Source organism: Marmota flaviventris, chromosome 1 (genome assembly GCF_047511675.1).
Source record: "Marmota flaviventris isolate mMarFla1 chromosome 1, mMarFla1.hap1, whole genome shotgun sequence".
Classification (NCBI taxonomy): Eukaryota; Metazoa; Chordata; class Mammalia; order Rodentia; family Sciuridae; genus Marmota; species Marmota flaviventris.
The window spans coordinates 164,766,097-164,786,848 of NC_092498.1; the positions used below are offsets into that span (position 1 = coordinate 164,766,097).

Below are 20,752 nucleotides of genomic sequence, written 5' to 3' on the forward strand. Positions count from 1 at the left end.
GCGCACGCATGGAGGGGCGGGGCAGGCGAGTGGCCGTTAGCGCGCGGCCGTTAGCGGTCGCGCTCTGGCAACGGTCGGCGTCACGGCCTTCTTGGTGGGCTACAGTCCGCGTGACCCAACCCCTGTTTGCACGTTCGCCTCCTTCGCGGGGTGCAGTCACCGCGCGGGGCGGCCGCCCGTGAGGTAGCTATCACGGCTTGTGACAACGAATAAAGCTCCCGGACAGCGGCGCCCTCAGCGATAGCTGGGTGGGCAGCCCCGGCCGGGAGCAGCGGCCCGTGAGTTATCGTGAGGAGCGAGCAGCGGAGCCCACCTCCGGCCCGACCCCGCATCAGCCGCCCGGCAGGCGCGACATGAGCCTGGTCTGGCACCCGCGGGATGGTCCTTGAGCCTCTTCTCCGGCAGTTACCTCCGGGGACGGTTGTGGCCACACCGACACGTATTTTCCAAATAAATCAGTGCTTATCTTGCGACGGCGGCGGGGCCGAACACGTTCATTTATTTTTTCATTTTCTCAGCAAGCATTTGCCCAGCATTTTTACAGTGAAACAACTTGGTAAGCGTTTGGAGGGAGCAACCGCCGGGTTAGGAAATCACGGACTGAGCAGCTTGTGGAAGCCCGCATTGGCCACGCCCCTCCTCTAATATTTTGAAGATTGTTGCGTCTTGTAACTACCGGTGTGCACAGAATCCTACCCAAGGAACGTCGTGGTCCAGCGATGCAAACAACTGAAGTTTCAAGGTTTATTTCTATTGCTAGATGATCGGGATAGCCCCAGCAACTGAGAACCACTCAGTCATGTCAGCTACAGTGGGTCCCTTATGGGAACAGCAAATTTTAGCGCGTGCGCTCTTTTCTCTCCTCTTCCAGCCTGTCCAAGCGCTTTTGATGAGTAAGAAGGCGACAAATGTCAGCTTTTGCAACTGCAACTCATGGGTTAGAAGAGGAGATGGAGCAAGCACAAGGCGGGCAGGCTAGCCTTGGTCTTCTGAGCAGCTACTGTCTTAGAGTGGTATTCATGCAGAATAGTTGAAAGTCCCCGGAGGGATTCATGATCCCCTGCCTTGATCCGAGGCCATGGGTACTGGAATGACCTATTGGAGTGACTGGAGTGTGTCTCTGGAGTGACCTAATTCACCCTGCTCTACTTCTAAGAAATATTATCCTCCGACTAGACACAGTCCTTCCTTCACAGGGGTGAATTTGATTTCTTTTTGTCCCCCTTCACTTTCAGGGATTTACCCACCACCAATGAAAACCTTGAAACTTTCTAATCTGCTGACATTGGTGGCTAGAGGAGTGGCAAGGTGTCATCCACTTTAGGGTATTTTACACTGCTCATATCTAGACATAGGTTAGGAACAGGCCAAACCTCAGTGGCCATTTGATCCTGGTGAAAAGGAGTAATAGGAGCTAAGGGGCTGATTTTTCAGTGTTTTTTGTTTTATTTTGTTTTGTTTTGTTTTGTACCAGGGGTTGAACCCAGGGGCGCTTATCCACTGAGCCACATCCAGAGCACTTTGTCCATATTTTATTTTGAGACAGGGTCTCACCAAGTTGCTTAGGGCCTCACTAAATAGCTGAGACTGACTTTGAACTCACGATCCTTCTCCCTCAGACTCCTGAGTCACTGTCAGTGTTATTTTTTGAGGGAATTGTTGCCTTTATGCAGCCAAAACCTTACATGCTCCTTTTTCTAGGAGAGAGCTACCTCACCTGGCTTTTACTGGGCAAATTGCACACTTGGGTGCAAAAGGTGACTTTTTTACTCATGCATTTGGTAGACACAAAGAAAACAATCACTTTTCTAGGTTAAGCGATGATTCCAAATTCTTACATTGCTATGTGATAGCAGTACAACATGTTGGCCTCTGGAATCTGGCTATTTGGGTTGAAATCCCACCTCTATTTCTCACTAACTCTGACCTTGGACAAGATAATTACTTCTTCATGTCTTAGTCTTCTCATCTTGAAAGTGGTCATAATAATAGTAACTAATGCATGTGTGTGTGTGTGTGTTAACATATATAAAGTACCTAGAACAATTCTTGACACAGTTTTAATAATTATTAGCTATTATTATTGTTGATACTGGGTACATCCCTTTTATTCCATCACATGGGTTGAGAGGTGAAATGCACTATTGCTTTGATCCTGTGGAACTTGATAACCAAATGTAGGATTAAATTGCTGACCAAGCCCTATTTATATTTATAGCTGGAAGAGCCTGTATTGTCTTCATAATACTATAGAAGAATTCAAGATAGGAGAGAGAGGCAGCAGCGAATGAAGACTATAAAAGAAAAGAAGAAGGAACGCCTAAGATTGAGGTAGAGTAGGTGATATAGGCGAGTTGTCCATTGACTTGTAGAGTTGCACTTTTTTGTTCCCTTTGGCCTGGCCTGGTCCCAAGGAGTAGGATTGGACAATGTGAAAGCACATATCAATGTCCCAGGAAGCTGCCCTTCTACCTAAATCATTCCCTAGTTGCAAAGTTCTGGCTCTAGAACTTTACTACCTAAATTAATGTCCTGGCCCTACCACTTGTTACTATATTACCTGAGACAAATCATTTCTTTTTTTTTTTAATTTTTTAAAATTTATTCTGATTTGTTATACATGATGGCAGAATGCAATTCATTTCATATTACACATATAGAGCACAATTTTTCAAGACATTGATTGTACACAAAGTATTTCACACTATTCGTGTCTTATACTTAGGGTAATGATGTCTAATTCATTCCACCATCGTTATTACCCCCTTGCCCCCCTCCTTTTCCCCTCCCTCCCTTTTGCCCTATGTAAAGTTCCTCCATTCCTCCCATGCTTCCCCGCCAATCGTCATTATGAGCTAGCATCCTCATATCAAAGAAAACTTTTTGACCTTTTGTTTTTTGGGATTGGCTCGCTTCACTTAGCATTATATTCTCCAGCTTCATCCATTTACCTGTAAATGCCATGATTTTATTCTCTTTTAATGCTGAGTAATGTTCCATTTTGTGTATATACCAAAGTTTCCCTATCCATTTATCTCCTGAAGGGCATCTAGGTTGGTTCATAATTTCGCTATTGTGAATTGTGCTGCTATAAACATTGATATGGCTATGTCCCTGTAGTATGCTGTTTTTAAGTCCTTTGGTATAAACCGAGGACTGGGATAGTTGGGTCAAATGGTGATTTCATTCCAAGTTTTCCAAGGAATTTCCATACTGCTTCCAGATTGGCTGCACTAATTTGCAGTCCCACCAGCAATGTATGAGTTCACATCCTCGCCAACATTTATTGTTATTTGTATTCTTGATAGCTGCCATTCTGACTGGAGTGAGATGAGATCTTAGTGTAGTTTTGATTTGCATTTTTCTAATTGCTAGAGATGTTGAACATTTTTTCATATGTTTATTGATGGATTGTATATCCTCTTCTGAGAAGTGTCTGTTCAGTTCCTTAGACCATTTATTGATTGAGTTATTTGTTTTTGGTGTTTTTTTGTTTGTTTGTTTGTTTTGGTGTTAAGTTTTTGAGTGCTTTGTATATTCTAGAGATTAGTGCTCTATCTGATGTGCTTGTGGTAAAGATTTGCTCCTATTCTGTAGGCTCTCTATTCACTTCACTGATTATTTCTTTTGCTGAAAAGAAGCTTTTTAGTTTGAATCCATCCCATTTATTGATTCTTGGTTTTAATTCTTGCACTACAGGAGTTTTATTAAGAAAGTTGGGACCTAATCCAACATGATGGAGATTTGGGCCTACTTTTTCTTCCATTAGGTGCAAAGTCTCTGGTTTAATTCCTAGGTCCTTGATCCACTTTGAGTTGAGTTTTGTGCATGGTGAGAGATAGAGGTTTAATTTCATTTTGTTACATGTGGATTTCCAGTTTTCCCAGCACCATTTGTTGAAGAGGCTATCTTTTCTCCAAAGTACGTTTTTAGCACCTGACGAATCATTTCTTTATGCCTCATCTATAAGATGTGCAAAATAATAGCAGCTACCTTCCCCACCCACCCACGCTGGGGATCAGACCCTAAGGTCTTGCACATGCTAGCAAGTGCTGTACCACTGAGCACTTGAACCCCAACTCAAACCCACTTTTTAGAATGTTCTGTTCTGTAGTAAAGGGCAAGGTTAGTATCTAGCAATGGGTAATGCTTAGTTAACTTTGATATCACTTTAGTGTGCTTTGTGAAGGTGATACCCTTACAATTCAGTTTAGTATTGGCACAGTAAGCAATAAAAGAGTAAAAGGGGTTTTATCACCCTCAGATAATTTAGTGGGTATTTTATGCTTTTAAGAATTATCAAAATAAGGGGCTGGGGAGATAGCTCAGTTGGTAGAGTGCTTGCCTCGCATTTACAAGGCCCTGGGTTCAATCCCCAGCACCACAAAAAAAAAAAAAAAATTACGAAAATAAGTTGATACTTTAGTCTTTAAATATTTTGGTTCTTTATCAGACATGAATGGCATTTAAGGGAAATGTTATAAGGGTTATCAATCCTCAAAGGGCCTCTTGCACTTCTTTCTCTTGTATAGGAAATCTGCCAGGACTAGGAAGGTAACCCAGAGGAAACCATCTTCAGGGCCTGGTAAGAAAGATGAGGCTGTGTTCAGCTGCTGCCTGCAGACCTCAGCAAAGAAGGCCACCTGTATAGGGCAGTAAACTTGGTTCTCTCACTATCAACCCTACTTCCTTCCCAGATTCTCTAAGGGCCTGAATAACTCACGCTCTGTAAATTTCATGTACAAAGTTGAAGAAACAAGTAAAGCCACTTAAAACCAAAAATTGTGGAGTAGTTGCAGCCAACTTTTTCAGTGTGACCAAAATTATATCAAATCCTAAATGATACTGAATAAGACCTCATTCTAACCTTCCTCCTTGCCAAAATGTCTGTCTTCCCAAAACAGATGATTCCTGACTTAACATGGTATCACTTACAATGTTTTGACTTCACAGTGGTGCAAAACTGATATGCATTCACAATAGAAACTGTACTTAAAATTTGAATTTTGATCGTTTCTCAAGCTAGGTATATATGGTATGATACTAAACACTGTACAGTGGCAGTGAGCCACTGTCAGCCACACACCATGATGGGCAACCACCAACACTCTACAGCATGCTTTGTTGTTAGGCTGAGATGTTTGGTAGGTTAGATGTATTAAATATATTTTTGATCAATGATATTTTCACCTTATGAAGAGTTTGTCTGTACATAAGCCCTTCATAAGTCAAAGAGCATCTGTATTCCTTCCTGTACTTATATGGTTAGCTCCCACTTCTCTTCCATTCTTGTGGATAAACTTGAGCCAAGCCTGTATAGTTAATTCTTAACATTCACTCTTCTAGTTTGCCGGCTATGCTTTCAAGAACCTGGGGATCCCGAAAAGTTAGGAGAATTCCTTCAGAAAGACAATCTCAGCGTGCATTATTTCTGTCTTGTGAGTACAAGCCTCCTTTACTTTGAATGTCATGGCATTTCCCACACAGACTATTTTGGCATCCAGTCTCAAATTTATAGTATTGTTTGTTTTCCTTAATAGGCTTTTTTTTTTAATCCAAAAAATATAATATATGTACCTGGTATAAAATCCTGACACTGTAAAGTATGTGCAGTTAAAAGCTTCTTCCCAAAACAATATCCTCAATCTTTCTTGCCCTCTCCAAAGACAAATACTTCCATTACTTTGGGATATCCTTCAAGTTATTTTTTTCCCAGTATTCTTTTTTGTTAGGTAAAATTTGCATACTATAAAATGCAACCAATTTTAAGTGTACAATTTGGTGAATATTGACAAAAGTATATCCTTGTATAACCACCACCCTAATCAAACAGCATTTCCATCATCCTGACCTTTTCTAGATAGTTCCACCAGAGATAATCACAGTTGTGATCTATAGATTATTTCTGCATAATCTGACTTTATATAAATGTTTTTAATACTTCTTAGTTGTAGATGGACACAATGCCTTTATTTTATTTTTATGTGGTGCTCAGAATCGAACCCAGTGCCCTCCACATGCAAGGTGAACACTCCACTGAGCTACAACCCCAGCGCAGACTTCATATAATTTGAACCATGATGTTTATACTTTTTCATATATGGCTTTTTTTCCTAACACAATGTTTTGGAGATCCATCCATGTTGTTGCCTAGTAGTATTCTGTCATATGAATGTGTTACAGTGTACACCTGCTAGTGTACATTTGAATTGTTTCCATTTGGGAACTATTGTGAATAAAGCTGCTATGAACATTCATGTCCAACTTTTTTTTGTGAACATGTGTTTTCACTTCTCTTAGGCAGATATCTAGGAGTGGAATTACCGGTTGTATGCTAAATAGATGTTTAACTTCATGTGAAGTTGCCAAGTCATTTTCCAAAGTGATTGTACCAGTTTGCACTCCCACAAGCAATTTATGAGAGTTCCAGTTGCATGATATCTTGCCAAAACTTGGTATTGTCAGTCTTTTTCATTTTAACCATTCTACTGGATATATATTGCTATCTCCATATGGTTTTAATTTGCACTTCTCTGATAACTAAAGATGTTGAGCTCCTTGATCATTCTCATATTTTCTGTGAAGAATCCATACCAATATTTTTGTCCATTTTTAAAATTCAGTTGTTTGATCCTATAATTGAGTTGTAAGAATTGTTTATCTATTCTGGATACAAATTGTTTTTCAGATATCTGTATTGTATTTTCTTCTGTGGCTTGCCTTTTCATTTTCTTAATGGCATGTTTTGAAGAACAAGTTTTTAATTTTGATTAATTCTTCTTTATTACTTTTTTCTTCTGTGATTAGTACTTTTTGTGTGTCCTAAGAAATCTTTGCCTACCCATTGAATTACCTAGGTGACTTTATAAAAGTCAATTGTGAATTTGGATGATGTTTATGTCATTTGATCTATGTGTGTCTATACTTAAACCCTACCCCACTGTCTTAATTATTATTGCTTTGTCTTGAAAGTAAGTATTATAAATGTTGTAGTCTTTTCCAATATTGTTTTAGTTATCAGGTCCTTTCCTTTTCTTTATGAAATTTTTATTAAGCTTATTAGTTTTCTTTTCCAAGAAACTTCTGGGATTGTAATTAGGGTTACTTCAAACTTTGATTATTTTGGGGAGAATTAACAAATTCTTCCATGGACACAGTATATTTCTCCATTTATTCGGGTCTTTTAAATTTTTATATCGGCAAAGTTTTATAGTTCTTTATTTTTTAGACTTTTTTCCCACCCAATGGCTGGGATTGAACCCAAGGCTTGCACAATGTAGGCAAACATTCTACCAATGAGCTACATCCCCAACATTTTATAGTTGTAGTGAAAAAGTCTTGCACATCTTTTGTTAAATGTATTCCTAAATATTTTATGGTTATTCTATTGTAAGTGACATTTTAAAATTTCATTTAAAGTTTGTGGCTGAATATAGAAATGCAGTCTATTTTTATATGTTGATTTTTGTATCCTGAAATCTTGTTAAATTCACTTAGTTCAGTAATTATTTTTCTTTATTTTGTTGTAAAATGCCTTAGAATTTACTGTGTACATAGTCATGTTTTGTGAATAAAGACAGTTCTGCATCTTCTTTTCAATCTTTGTCTTTTATTTATTCTTCTTATTATACTGGCTAGGACCTTCAACCTGATGTTCAATAGAGGTGCTGTGAATGGTTTTCCATGTCTTGTTCTCAATATTATGGAATAGCATCTAGTTTTTCATTATTAAAATATGTTCACTGTAGGTTTTTCGTAGGTGGTTTTTATCAACTTGAAGTTCCCGTTTATTCCTTGTTTTCAGAGAATATCATGAATATGTATTGAATTTTGTCAAATGCTTTTTCCGCATCTGTTAAGATGATCTTGATTTTTTTCTCATTTGTTAATGTGGTTTGTTACATCAACTGGATTCTTTAACATTTAATGTTGAACTAATTTTGCATTGCTGGTCTAAACTCTACTTGATCATGATATAGTCTTTATATAGTGCTGAACTCAATTTGCTAATATTTTGTTTGATTTTTACATTTATGCTCATGAGAAAGATAGATCTTATTTTCCTTTCTTGTAAGTCCTGCCCAGGTATCAGGGCTTGGTTAATTTTTGTGCATTACAAGTATATACATTTTAACTTGTATCTTTTTTTTAATCTCAACACATAATGCTACCTAAGATGTCATTAAATAAATTGCCCTATAAATACATATATAATCCAACAAGTTCTATTCCTTAGAACATATAGAACACATAGACCTAATTTTTTCTTTATAGCTCTTTGGCGTTTCATGGTATGGGTGTGCCAAAATGTAATAAAACAAACCCCTGTTATTAAAGGATGTTTAGATTATGATATTTATTGATTTTTCTGTTTATAGCAATAACATGATGATTGTATAAAATGTGAATACTTTATAAATAAAACAGAAATCTCTCTTATTATTTTAAAACCCTGAGATAATAATACTCATAATATATAATATCATATATGTTTTAAGCATAATTGGGAACATGCAGCTGAAATCAGGTGACCTAGAGTCATCTAACATGGCAGGGTAAACTTTTCTATAATGCAGAAATAAGATAACCTGAACTCCCATTACACATTTCCTAAATACTTCAAGTCCAGCCCCCTCCCCAATACTTTTGGTAGATTCTTGGTGTGGAGGTGAGGTGCTGACATTCTCCCAATGCATGTAATAGATCAGTTTAGCTTCTTTTGCTTTGATTTCCTATTCCAGACACTGCTTTAGAAGTTTTTCAGAAACAAATGGCCCTTTGAAGGGTGTTTGTAAAAGAAAATACAATTCCTTTCCCTTCCCCTATAATGCAGAATGACTGTAGTCAAAAAAAATTTTAAATCCTGTTTATCTTCTTGTAATACTCGAAGAAGGGTATTTATTCTGTACTGAAGGGACAATACAGCAGGAGGGGTAAGAGTGTGGGCCCAGGTGTAAATGACATCTCTGTTCCTCCTTACCATGTGACTCCAGCCTGATCACTACACTGCACCACATTGACCTCCTCTGTAAGATAAGGGTCACAGAAACTATGGTGAACATAAAATGGGAGTGTTTCTCCAAAGTCCTCAGCACAAAATAGGAAAGATGAAAAGCAGTGTAGCATAAAGATACAAAGAGTACAGGTTCTAGACTGCTAGGGCTTTGAACAAGTCACTTATTCCTTATAGAAAAGAGGGCTTTTAGGGTACCCAATGGGTTAATATTTGAAAAGTGCTCAGAGTACCCAAACATAATGCTACCTAAGATGTCATTAAATAAATTGCACTATAAATACATATATAATCCAACAAATTCTTTTCCTTAGCTCTCTTACCCTGGCATTCTAGCTCCATTGCACTATGTTATTCATCATCAATGTTGACAGCCTTGTTTTGCTGCTTCCCCAGATTCTATCTAGCAAGCTGCCTCAGAGGGGCCAATCCAACAGAGGTTTCCATGGATTCCTGCCTGAAGACATCAAAAAGGAGGCAGCCCGGGCTTCTAGGAAGGTTAGAACCCCCTGCAATAGGGACCTCGTGGTAGGCCTTTTCTCAGACCTCTCTCAGAATCCCTGTTTCTGTTCTTTCCCTAATTGCTAGGTCAGAAGTCAAAGGACTTTTGGATTTCCCAACTGATCTTTTTGTTTTTGCAGTGCTAGGGATCAAACCCAGGGCCTTGTACATGCTAAGGAAGTGCTCTGCCACTGAACTATCTCACCTCTCTCCCCAGCCCTAGTCCTTGAGCCCCATTTTCCTCTGGGATGTAGTATTCTAAGTGAAAAGAGGGAACAGCATCCTGAAGACAAACAAACAAAACAAAAAAGTGCCCCTTGAAACTCAGCTTTAGGGGCCCTGGACCTTTCACAACCACTAACGAAAGGAATGGTTATTCACAGATGTGCCACAGCATGTCTGTTGTCTTGGGGTACTGAGCACTGTCTGGGATCTCATTTGCAGATCTGCTTTGTGTGCAAGAAAAAGGGAGCCGCTATCAACTGCCAGAAGGATCACTGCATCCGAAACTTCCATCTGCCTTGTGGCCAAGAAAGGGGTTGCCTTTCACAATTTTTTGGAGAGTACAAGTGAGTGAGGAATTGGAAAACTCAGGCTGCTCTTTTGCAACTTGCTATTTAGGCACTAATGAAATCACAATCTGATTCTCATAGGCCTGTTTTGATTCACCAGTGAATCTGTTCCTCCTTTCAATAATGGGAAACAGAGTATTGACTTGAAGATTTCACAGGGGTTTCTTCTTGCTTCTCATCCCCTCCTTAAATTACAAACAGCTGGGGTTCTTAGACAGCTGCTCTGAAGTAAGTGGGGATTTCAGGAATGAGAAGCTGTGGAGACAATCCCGGGAGCTTTGCTCAGTGGGAAAGCAGCCATGAGAAGGCATGTGGCTGTTCTTCACCCTGCTCCTCCTCCTCCCTGTGAGTGTGGAGATTCACCAGGCACCAGGCGGGATGACTGATTGTCCTCCTAGGCCAGGCGGCTGGAATCTGCATCAGTGACAAGCCAGAAACCAAATCTATTTACCCTGCCACAGATCATTTTGTGGAAAACATCGGCCAACACAGAACATCCAACAGGTGAATGTGGAAGAGGAAAGCTGTGTCTTGTGTTGTGAAAACTTATCCCAAGCCATTGCTGAGAACATCCAGAGCCCGTGTTGTAGTCAAGCTATCTACCACCGCAAGTGCATCCAGGTGGGGCTTTCTCTACCCTGGGGGAACCTTCCATAGTTGCCTTAGTTCTCTACATGGAACCAGAACACCCTGGGAATGCTCAGTCACATCTTAGCTTCAGTACACCATGCTGAAGGCCTCTGTGCAAAGTTGTTAGTAGTCAGAGAGCAGAAACTTAGCCCAGTCTCTGGTCATCCTTGGCCTGTGGGACCTCATTCATGAAAAGATTTAGACTGAGCAAAATCCTCGGGATTGCTAGAGCAAATGGAGTCATCCCAGAACAATTCAAAGAACCTCAAAAATCACATTGGGATAAAAGAAAAGGAAATGTATCCCCTACCTAGTCGGCATGCCAAACTCTATAACCAGAGATGACAGCTGAGGCATGCATGCCTGGAAACTTTCTTGAAAGCATTTTGATCCCGGGCCTGGCACCTGGATTTGCAGCCCTCATCCTAACCTACCCAAACTCCTTTCCCATACCCCCATTGGGTGAGGGTGAGAGTGGAAAAGAAGGTGGTGAGTGTTTTTACCAACACAAAGCCCTTCTGTTTCTCTTATAGAAATATGCTCACACATCAGCAAAACATTTCTTCAAATGTCCTCAGTGTAACAATCGAGAAGAGTTTCCTCAAGAAATGCTAAGAATGGGAATTCATATACCAGACAGGTAGAGAAAACTGTAAAGCAGGAATTGAGCCAGGGAATGGGTTGCCTGGATTTCTAGAGAAATCACACTAGGTGAATGTGAGGATAGTTCAGAGAATGAAAGCAGCTGGACACTGACATACAGTGAATACCAGAGGTGGGAGGAGCGCTTTTCAGTTATCAGAAGAAAAGGCAAGGAAAAAATGGATGGGAAGATGTTTCTGGAAAAAAAAAAAAAAAAGGGCATTTTGGGGATCAGGAGTCCCTGTGAGGTTGGTTCTTGAATTCCTGGGCAAAACTAAGGAACCCTCATGTTCCAGTCACCCTGCGTCAGCCCCCTCTCACAGCCAGGCCACTCACTTGTTGAAGGTGTTCAGGTAGCCTGTTGGACTCCTTTGCTGTGCCTCAAAATCACACTGGGATAAAAGAAATGAGAAGTTTGGGCTTCTTCTTAGTTCCTCTTTGATGGACAAAGGCTTCACCAGCTGATTTTGTGTCCCTTATTCACTATTTCTTCTCCCACTGCAGAGATGCTGCCTGGGAACTCGAGCCAGGGGCTTTCTCAGAACTGTATCAGCGCTATCAGCATTGTGATGCCCCCATCTGTCTGTACGAACAAGGCAGAGACAGCTTTCAGGACGAAGGGTAGGGAAAAGGCCCTGACTAGAAAGAGCTCTTGTCAGTGTCATCTTAGATCTTGGCACAGTTATTAGGAGCAAGAAGTTGTCGTTTATCTGCAGACCTCAGGTGAATGCAATTGCTAACCCCATTTTGACCAGCTCTGACTCATTTATGTGCAAGTGGTCCAGTCTCTCTGCATGGTCTGCTTCTTCCTGTGCCCAGTAGAGAGACACTCAGAGCCAATTCCTTTCCAAATCCACCTTATGAGTGGTTGTGCCTGCCTACAGGGTCCTGGGATCAGCACGTGGTCTAATTCACACATCTGAGATGAGTAAAATGGATAGTGAAAGCCCTCAACATAACCAAGGCTGGTCCATAACAAACATCCCCCAGAGAAGCAGTTAATGTCTGTTTGTCCCGACATCCCCCCTTGGCTCTCCCCATAGGAAGTGGCGCCTCATTCTGTGTGCTACGTGTGGATCCCACGGAACCCATAGGGACTGCTCCTCTCTTAGATCCAACAGCAAGAAATGGGAGTGTGATGAGTGTTCACCTTCTGCTTCAGCCATAGGTGGGCTGGAGGGATGGTCTAGTCTAAGAACTGGGTTGGGGCTGGGGAACTTGTGGTGCCTGGGGATGGAGGAAAGCAGGCCACCAGAGGGGGTTTTGGGAGCCTTAAGATTTGAAGGAGAGGCCAGGTGTTGTGGTGCATGCCTGTAATCCCAGCAGCTCGGGAGGCTGAGGTAGGAGGATCATGAGTTCAAAACCAGCCTCAGCAACTGAGTGAGGCCCTAGGCAACTCAGCAAGACTCTGTCTCTAAATAAAATACACAGAAGGGCTAGGGTTGTGGCTCAATGGTTAATTGCTCCTGAATTCAATTCCTGGTACAAAAAAAAAAAGGATTTGGAAGGAAAGTGGCTAGGGAGGGGCCTAAGGACCTACTTGCACCTGGGAGAAACAAAGGGTTGCATTTTCCTTCCCTTCCTTTCTTTCACCACAGACTACAGACCTGAAAACTCAAATGATATTCCCTGCTGCAGCAGCACCTTCCACCCTCAGGAGCATTTCTGCAGAGACACCAGCCTGGAAGAGAATCCAGGCCCTTCTTGGACTGATTGGCCAGGACCTTCCTTAGTAGAAATTCCAGAGTCCTCTGGTGGCAGGAAGAACCACTCCTGGCAGTCCAAGGGTGTCAGAATCACTAAGAGGTGCAAAAAGTCCAAGTAAAAACTTCTGAGTAGTTGCTGCCAAGCACAATTGGGTACGAAGAAGCACTCCTCCATTGGATTTGGGGGAGGGAGCACTTTGGGACTGTGAGCCAAGGAAAGGAGGCCAGCAGTGAGACTAGAGCCAAGGAAAGAAGTCCCAAAGGAGCATAAGGAGCGCTCGGAGTCCAGATGCCAACAGTCAAGCGTATTTGTGGCTATGAGAATGCCTCTGCTCTTTTTTCCCCAATTCTCTTTCTTCTCTTCTTCCACCAAGATTCTTCCACCTTTATATGGTTTTCGTATGCCTCTTCTTACTTCACTCAAGTTTGTTATTATGCAAATAAAGGTTTTTCTCTCCATTGATGTCTCCTTATAAATTCACTCATGAATTTTTCCAGCATTTTTAAGGAATCTGGAGCGGAGCGTGGGGGGAAGTAAGGGAATAAGAAAAGTCACCCTTCTACTCCATAAAATTTAGTAAATTAATGTAGAACTTTTACCTTAGAACCTAGGTATGTTTCTTTGAGAAAGAATCAGTTTGCAGGGAATTTGACATCCTAGGGCAAGTATTTTAGTCACATTTCTGCTTCTGTGACTAAAAGAATAGTAGAGGAGGAAAAGTTTATTCGGAGACTCATGGTTTCAGAGGTCTGAGTCCATAGACAGTTGGCTGTATTCCTCCACTAGAAGTGAGGCAGAATATGATGGAGGGAAGCCACTTCCATGATGATCAGAAAGCAGAAACTCCACTTATCAGATACAAAATACATACCCCAAAGACATACCCCCAAAGCCCACCTCCTCCAGCTACACCCTACCCACCTTCAGTTACTACTCCATTAATCCCCAACAGGGAATTAATTCACTGATTGGGTTAAGGCTCTCATAACCCAATCATTTCTCCTCTAAACCTTCTTGTATTGCCTTACAGCTTTTGGGCGATACCACATCTAAACCATAACAGGCAAATAAGTACACAGGTTCTCATCAGAAAGGTCAGCCAGTATGAGTTCACACTGGACTGAATAGGTCCTTGTGCAAGGCTTGGGACCCCAGACTCAAAAAACATGCTAGGGACTCTTGTGCCCAGTGAGGCCAGAGACTGTACTCATTACTGGCCAGTGTGTTCTCTACAGCATGTGTGAACCACTCAATAAACTCTTGGTGCCTGGTGGTTTGAGCTTTAAAATCCCAACTGTAACTACAAATTTGCATGCCAGGACATTCACATTAGGCAAGGCAGCTAGGATGGGAATCTGGCAAAAGGCCTAGAGAGAAACTAAATAGAGCCTATCTTACATTTGTATGTTTTTATAATTTCATGGGATTTGGATGATTCGGGGAAAACTCAGAACCATTGCCAGATACCGAATTCTCAGGGTTTCACTGAGTCATTGTCACTGATGGTGGAGTGTTCTCATTACAAATGCTGCTGAGCCCTACAGACTTACATCCAAGGTGTGTGTAGACAGTGATTGCCTTCAGATTTGATCAGATTCACTTGGAATAGGATGGAAGATATGTTTTAGTCAGCTTTTTCCGCTGCTGTGATTAGAAGACTTGACCAGCACAATTGTAGAGGAGGAACAATATACTTGGGGGCTGGCTCACAGTTTCAGGGGTCTCAGTACATAGACAGCAGGCTCCATTCCCTTGGGCTTGAGGTGAGGCAGAACAACATGGTGAAAGATGTGGTGGAAGAATTAGCTCACATGAAGATCAGAAGCAGAGAGAGACTCTCCAGATACAAAATATATAACCCAAAGGTACACCCCCAATTACCCACCTCCTCCAGCCACAACTCACCTGCCTTCAGTCACCACTCAGTTAATCCCATCAATGGATTAATTCACTGATCAGGTGAAGGCTCTCATAACCCAATTATGTATTTTTCTCTTCTGAACCTTCTTGCATTGTCTCACACATGAACTTTTGGGAGATACCTCAAATCCAAACCATAACAAAGTATTATTATCTTTTGGCTATTATCAACGTATGTAGGCAATATAATATAAACTTGAAAAAGTCTAAATGGCTAGGGGTGTAGCTCAATGGTAGGACATATTCTTAACATGTGCGAGGCCCTGGATTCAATCCCCAGGACCCAGAAAAAATTAGTCTTAATGGCACTGAAGGATTATAATGAAAAACATTCTCAATTTACCCTTCTCTATTTTCAGTCCTATTCCCCAAAGGCAATATTTTCCTCTTTTTTTAGCTATTTCTTGATTTATTAATTTTAGACATTATTAGCTTTCTGTTAAGTTACATAAAGGTGTATCACCTTTAGAATCTTCCCATTTTATTTATTTATATATATATATACATATGAACATATGTATGTGTATTTTTTTTTCAGTTGTCAATGGACCTTTATTTTCTTTACTTATAGGTGGTGCTAAGAATCAAACCCAGTGTCTCACATGCTAGGCAAGTGCTCTACCACTGAGCCTCAACCCCAGCCCCTAGAATCTTCCCATTTTTACTCTCCCCATCTTAAAATAGTTGCATTACAATTTTTGTTAAATTAATTTTTAGTGTTTACATTATTATGACTATGTAAATATTGTTCACTACTGAGCCAGACAGTACATCATGATTACCTTTGTTTGCTCTTCTGTACAGTGTTTTGCTTTTTTTCTGAAATTAACAACTGCCTCTCTTTCTTTTGCTGTGAACCTATTACTGATTCCTCACAGGCCAGGCAACAGATCACTCTCAATTACACTTCTTTCCTGGAAGACCTGTCTCCTAAAGCCTCCTTCTTCTAAGGTGGCTGTCCTGGGCCTCCTGCATAGCTGTCATTCCTAGGGCTTCCCACAACTGTGCCCTTTCATTTTCTCTCTCATTGATTTGACAACCAATGTTATGCTTTCTAACCTGAGCATCCAAGGAGATTTTTGTCAAAGCTTTGCAAATGATAAGAGAACTTTTAAATTATGAATTTTCATTTCAAAAGCAATATCTTTCCTACCCCTATAAACTCAACTCCTGTAGTGATCATTTACAACTGAAAAATACTTCCTAGATTAAGACAGGCTTTAGTTTCTTAACCTATAGTTACTATAACTGAGCTCACCAGGAATATTCTTAGAGAAATATGGTAGTATCTGTCCCTTTATAGGAGATCATTTGTATACTGCTCATGTGAGGAGCACCATCTTAACAGAAGGTAATGGCCCCCTAACTGTGCCTTCTGGCCTCCAGCTTCAGTGGATGGAAGGCAAAGCTTGTTGCAGGAATGGAGGAGGGTTTTGTCACCCAGACATTTAGCTGCCCTACCTCTACGTGCAGCTGGCCTTAATAGGTACTGCTAGCTAGCATGCAGTACAGGTACATGCACACACACATACACGTACCTATTAACCATTTCTTTCTCTTTATACCTTTACCCTTCATTGAAATTAATAGCTACTCCCATTCTTGTAGGCTGGAAAGTCCAACTTTGAAGTGTTCTGTCCTTCCTGTGGGCCTAATCAATTGTTATCCATCAAACAAAAAAAAAAATTTTTTTATTGGTACTAGGGATTGAACCCAGAGGTGCTTAACCACTGAGCCACATCCCCAGCCCTTTTATTTTTTTAAATAATTTTTATTTTAGTTGTAGTTGGACACAATACATTTATTTTATTTATTTATTTTTATGTGGTGCTGAGGATTGAACCCAAGGCTTCGCCCACGCTAGGGGAGCATTTCTACCATTGAACCACAACCCCAGTCCCCTTTTTATTTTTTATTTTGAGGCAGGGTCTCACTAAGTTGCTTTGGGCCTCACTAAATTGCTGAAGCTGGCTTTGGAACTTGCAATCTTCTTGCCTCAGCTCCCAAGTTGCTGGAATCACAGGTGTGCACCACCAAGCCCAGCAAACAATTGGCATTTTTCTTAAACGTTTAATTTTAGAATAGCTTTACAGAAAAATTATGAAGATAGTTTAGCAAAGCCCCATATATTCCAAACCTAGTTTCCCCTATTATTAGTGTTTTCCATTACCATGGTAAATTTGTCACAACTAATGATCCAATATTGATACATAATTATTCATTAAAGCCCACACTCAGTTATTATCAAAACTTCAGATATTTTGTTTTTACCATTTTTTTTCTGTTCCAGGATCCAGTCTGGGTTATCCAATCATACTTTGAGTCATCCAATACTGTAGGTTCCTCTTGGCTGTGACAGTTTGTCAGACTTCCTTGTTTGTGATGACTTTTGACAATCTTGCAAGTGTATACTGATCCAGTATTTTGGGGAGTGATCTTTAATTGGGATCCATCTGATGTTTTTGTCCTGATTAGACTGGGGTTCTGGGCTTGGGGAGGAGACCACAGCTGTGGGAGACCAGCCTTGCACATGACTGAATCACACTTCCTGGCTGGGTGCTGAGGCGCTCAGTCCCAGAAATGTGGCAGAGCTTTCCCCACCCTTCTTGGGTTCCAGGGACTGGTGTCTCGTGCATGGGTGTGTCTTGCTACAGCCCCATGGGTGGAGCTACGCTCATCTGTTTCTTTGTAATATAACCCCTTGCCCTGTTTAGAATAGAATGTTCCATGGAAGTGCCTTGTGTGTGTCCCCTTCTCAGTGCCTTTGCGTGTGGTCTACCCAGGTATCAGTGAACCTGCTGACAGTGGACATCATGAAGATAGACCCAGCCCCCTGACCCCTTGTGTGTGTGTGTGTGTGTGTGTGTGCTGTCTCTTGCTCTCTCTCTTTCTGCGGACCCTTAAAGTCAGAGGAGCCGTCACAGCGACCCCAAAGAAAAAGGTATTTGTGTCTCTTGTGTGGTTATTTTGTGCAGCCCAGTCAGCCCAGTTTCCCTGGAGTGACCCCTGAGCCTTTTAGTCACGAAAACGAAACCCGGCACACAGCTCCATTTTTATCACACCTTATCAGAGTTACACACTATCAACATGACCTGTCACTGTTGATGTTAACTTTGGTCACCTGGCTACAGCAGTGTTTGTCCACTTTGTAGTTCCTCTTTTGTACCTCTTTCCTTATTTTACCCTTTGGGAAAAAGTGTGTGCAGCCCACAATTAAGGAGTGAGGATTTATGTACACTCTGCTTTGAAGATGGATTAGCTACATAAATTATTTTCAATTCTTCTGCTTGGGAGATTGATTTATTCTCTCAGTCATTTACTTATTCAGTCATTTGCTTATATCAGTATGGACTCAGTGGGTATATATTATATGTTGGGTTTCCATCCAATACTACTTTGTTTATTTTGTTGTTCAAATTGTTCTAGCTTTGGCCATTGGCTGCATTGGTCCTGTATCCTTTTCACATCCCATAGTGGTATGTTTGCTTTGTTTTTGAGCACTTCCTGACTTTCTGGCACTATGAGATGTTCCAAGCTCATCTTGTATTCTTTACATACCTGATTTTATAATTAATTTTTTCAAATTAATTACCATTTCATAACTTAGAACCCAGAAATAAATGTTAATCAAAAATTCTCCAAAGTATCTGCTCCCCCTTTTCTAACACCTTACCTTTGTTGAAATATAAACCACTGCCAGAACCTCAAGAATTTCCTTCTGTTTCCCTCACTTCTCATCCACCTTGTTCCTTGTCAATTTGACTGGTTTTTGAATGTTTGCCTCTTTCTCCCTCCTATTACCATGCTCAGCTCAGACACTTGCGCCTCACAGGATTGCTATAAAATCCTTCTGTCTGCATGGCTTCCTATGTCCACTTCACTGATACATCCACCCTTTTCCCTTCTGCCATTTGCCATAAAATATGTAGTAGCTTTTTTGCCATAAAACATGTGGTAGCTTTTTGGCCCTGCTCAGATTGGCATCTGTGGTCTTCTCAAATAGGGCCCTACACAGCTGTATTTCTAAGGATAGCCCCACCATGGGCGTTCTGCCCTGGCCACTCTGAAATCCTGGGACCTGGGCCTAGGATTCTTAGCCTGGAGAACTCTAACTTCTATCCTCAGCCTGTTGAAGGCAGCATAGGGCCACATCTTCAACCCTGCATGCTCTCTGGCCTCTACTTAAACCCCTGTATAGCCCTACAGTTGTGGATCTGTCTGTCCTGTTAGATGGGAAGCCTCTTACAGGCAGAGACCTATCTGTCTTATTAGCCTTTCTTCCCCTAGTGGTGCCAGGCCCAGAATCTTACATTCAGAGGCAGTTTCAAGACTGCTAATCTAATGGAAGTACTCATACCCTGTACTAATATGCCTGTTGTTCTGCTGCCAAACACCAGAGGGCACTGTTAACATGTTGACCAAGAAGATTCTAACCCTTTAGACCTGAAAAGATAAAAGCCTTATGAAAAGTTTGCTTCTGTTTTTGGAATTGCATGGCACTTATTGCTCCTCATTTTTTTTTTTTTTTTAGTTTTTTTGTAAACTATACTTCTGTTGGGTTTAGATATTAGTATAAATGTACTACTGATAAGGCAAAAGGATCACAGCCTCAGCAACTTAGTGAGACCCTGTTATAAAGTAAAAAATAAAAAGGGATGAGTGGGCTGGGGTTGTGACTCAGTGGTAAAGCGCTTGCCTCAAATATGTGAGGCATTGGGTTCAATTCTCAATACCGCATACAAATAAAAAATAGAGATCTGTCAACAAAAAAAGTGGGGAGGATGAGGATGTAGCTCAGTAGTAAAGTGCCTCTGAGTTCAATCTTCAGTAGCAGGGAAAAGAAAAAAAAAAAAAAAGGCTACTAATGATACTTCCACCACAGGTCAAATCCTCAAATAAGACTGCCCATGGGGCTGGAGTTGTGGTTCAGTGAAAGAGTGCTTGCCTCCTAAGGGTGAGGCACTGGGTTTGATTCTCAGCACCACATATAAATAAATAAAATAAAGGTCCAACAACTAAAAAATATTTAAAAAAAAAAAAAAAAAAGACTGCCCTTATTGTTTCTCCAGACCCAAAGTAGACTTCCTAACCCCAGGAGCCCTCCCACACTAAAAATGGTGACTGCTAGTCTCAAGGGAAATATGTTTCTATGTTTCTATTCCTCTTCTGCCCTACCCTCTTACCACAGTCACACACACATACACAAAAGCACATGCACACGGAAACACATGCTCACTCACATCAGGACATCTGGGTAGGGGTTCAAAAGCCCAATCCACATGGGCAGAGCAACAGGTTGCTATGAAAAAGAGTGCCTCCACTGGCCCTGACCCCAGGGGCACGTCAGTTCCCTGTATGCTCCCAGGCAGGCTGGAAGTGAATCACAGCATCATGGGGCCCCAGATGTGAGAAGGTTGCCTTGTGACCAAGCAAGCGAGCCCCATTCCAAAGGATCTAACTATTTTTCAAAGGTTTCAAGCTTTGTACATGTTTTTAAAAAATCAACATGCAATTGGAGGCCATAAAATAAAGAGTTGATGTTTACAAACACACACATACACACAAATATCATACTCATCACACACACACACACACACAAAAAAAAAAAAAAACTTGCCCTTTTGTTTGTTGTTATTGCTGGGAATCGAACCCTTGATAAGCAAGTGCATTACCCACTACTGCTGAGCCACGTCCCCAGTCCTAATACCCTTGCCCTTTAATCTTCCTAGCAAACCCCCTCTAATTCTGGGGCCCTGAGCAGTGAGCC

At 41.2% G+C, this 20,752-nt stretch overlaps 1 protein-coding gene across 4 annotated transcripts; it reads left to right on the forward strand.

Moving 5' to 3' along the window:
- Positions 1–27: 27 nt before the first annotated feature.
- Phf7 (PHD finger protein 7) lies at positions 28–13,517 on the forward strand. Of its 4 annotated transcripts, XM_071618626.1 has the most exons (12): positions 28–742; positions 872–1,198; positions 2,219–2,331; positions 4,533–4,585; positions 5,347–5,438; positions 9,410–9,511; positions 9,959–10,083; positions 10,548–10,707; positions 11,250–11,356; positions 11,863–11,979; positions 12,402–12,526; positions 12,957–13,517. In XM_071618626.1, exons 3-12 carry the CDS (start codon positions 2,288–2,290, stop codon positions 13,181–13,183), a joined length of 1,152 nt encoding a protein of 383 aa, XP_071474727.1. In that variant the 5' UTR covers positions 28–742; positions 872–1,198; positions 2,219–2,287; the 3' UTR covers positions 13,184–13,517. The 4 variants fall into 4 exon arrangements, with proteins under 4 accessions (XP_071474727.1, XP_071474730.1, XP_027803648.1 ...); XM_071618629.1 differs by lacking the exon at positions 872–1,198 and having other exon boundaries at positions 28–811; XM_027947847.2 differs by lacking the exon at positions 872–1,198.
- Positions 13,518–20,752: the final 7,235 nt, after the last annotated feature.

Coding starts and splice junctions, on each gene's coding strand:
- Phf7 (XM_071618629.1), top strand. CDS start 2,288: ATGAAGACTATAAAAGAAAAGAAGAAGGAACGCCTAAGATTGAG. Junction 2,332..4,532: donor AAGGAACGCCTAAGATTGAG/GTAGAGTAGGTG, acceptor TCTCTTGTATAG/GAAATCTGCCAGGACTAGGA. Junction 11,980..12,401: donor GACAGCTTTCAGGACGAAGG/GTAGGGAAAAGG, acceptor CTCTCCCCATAG/GAAGTGGCGCCTCATTCTGT.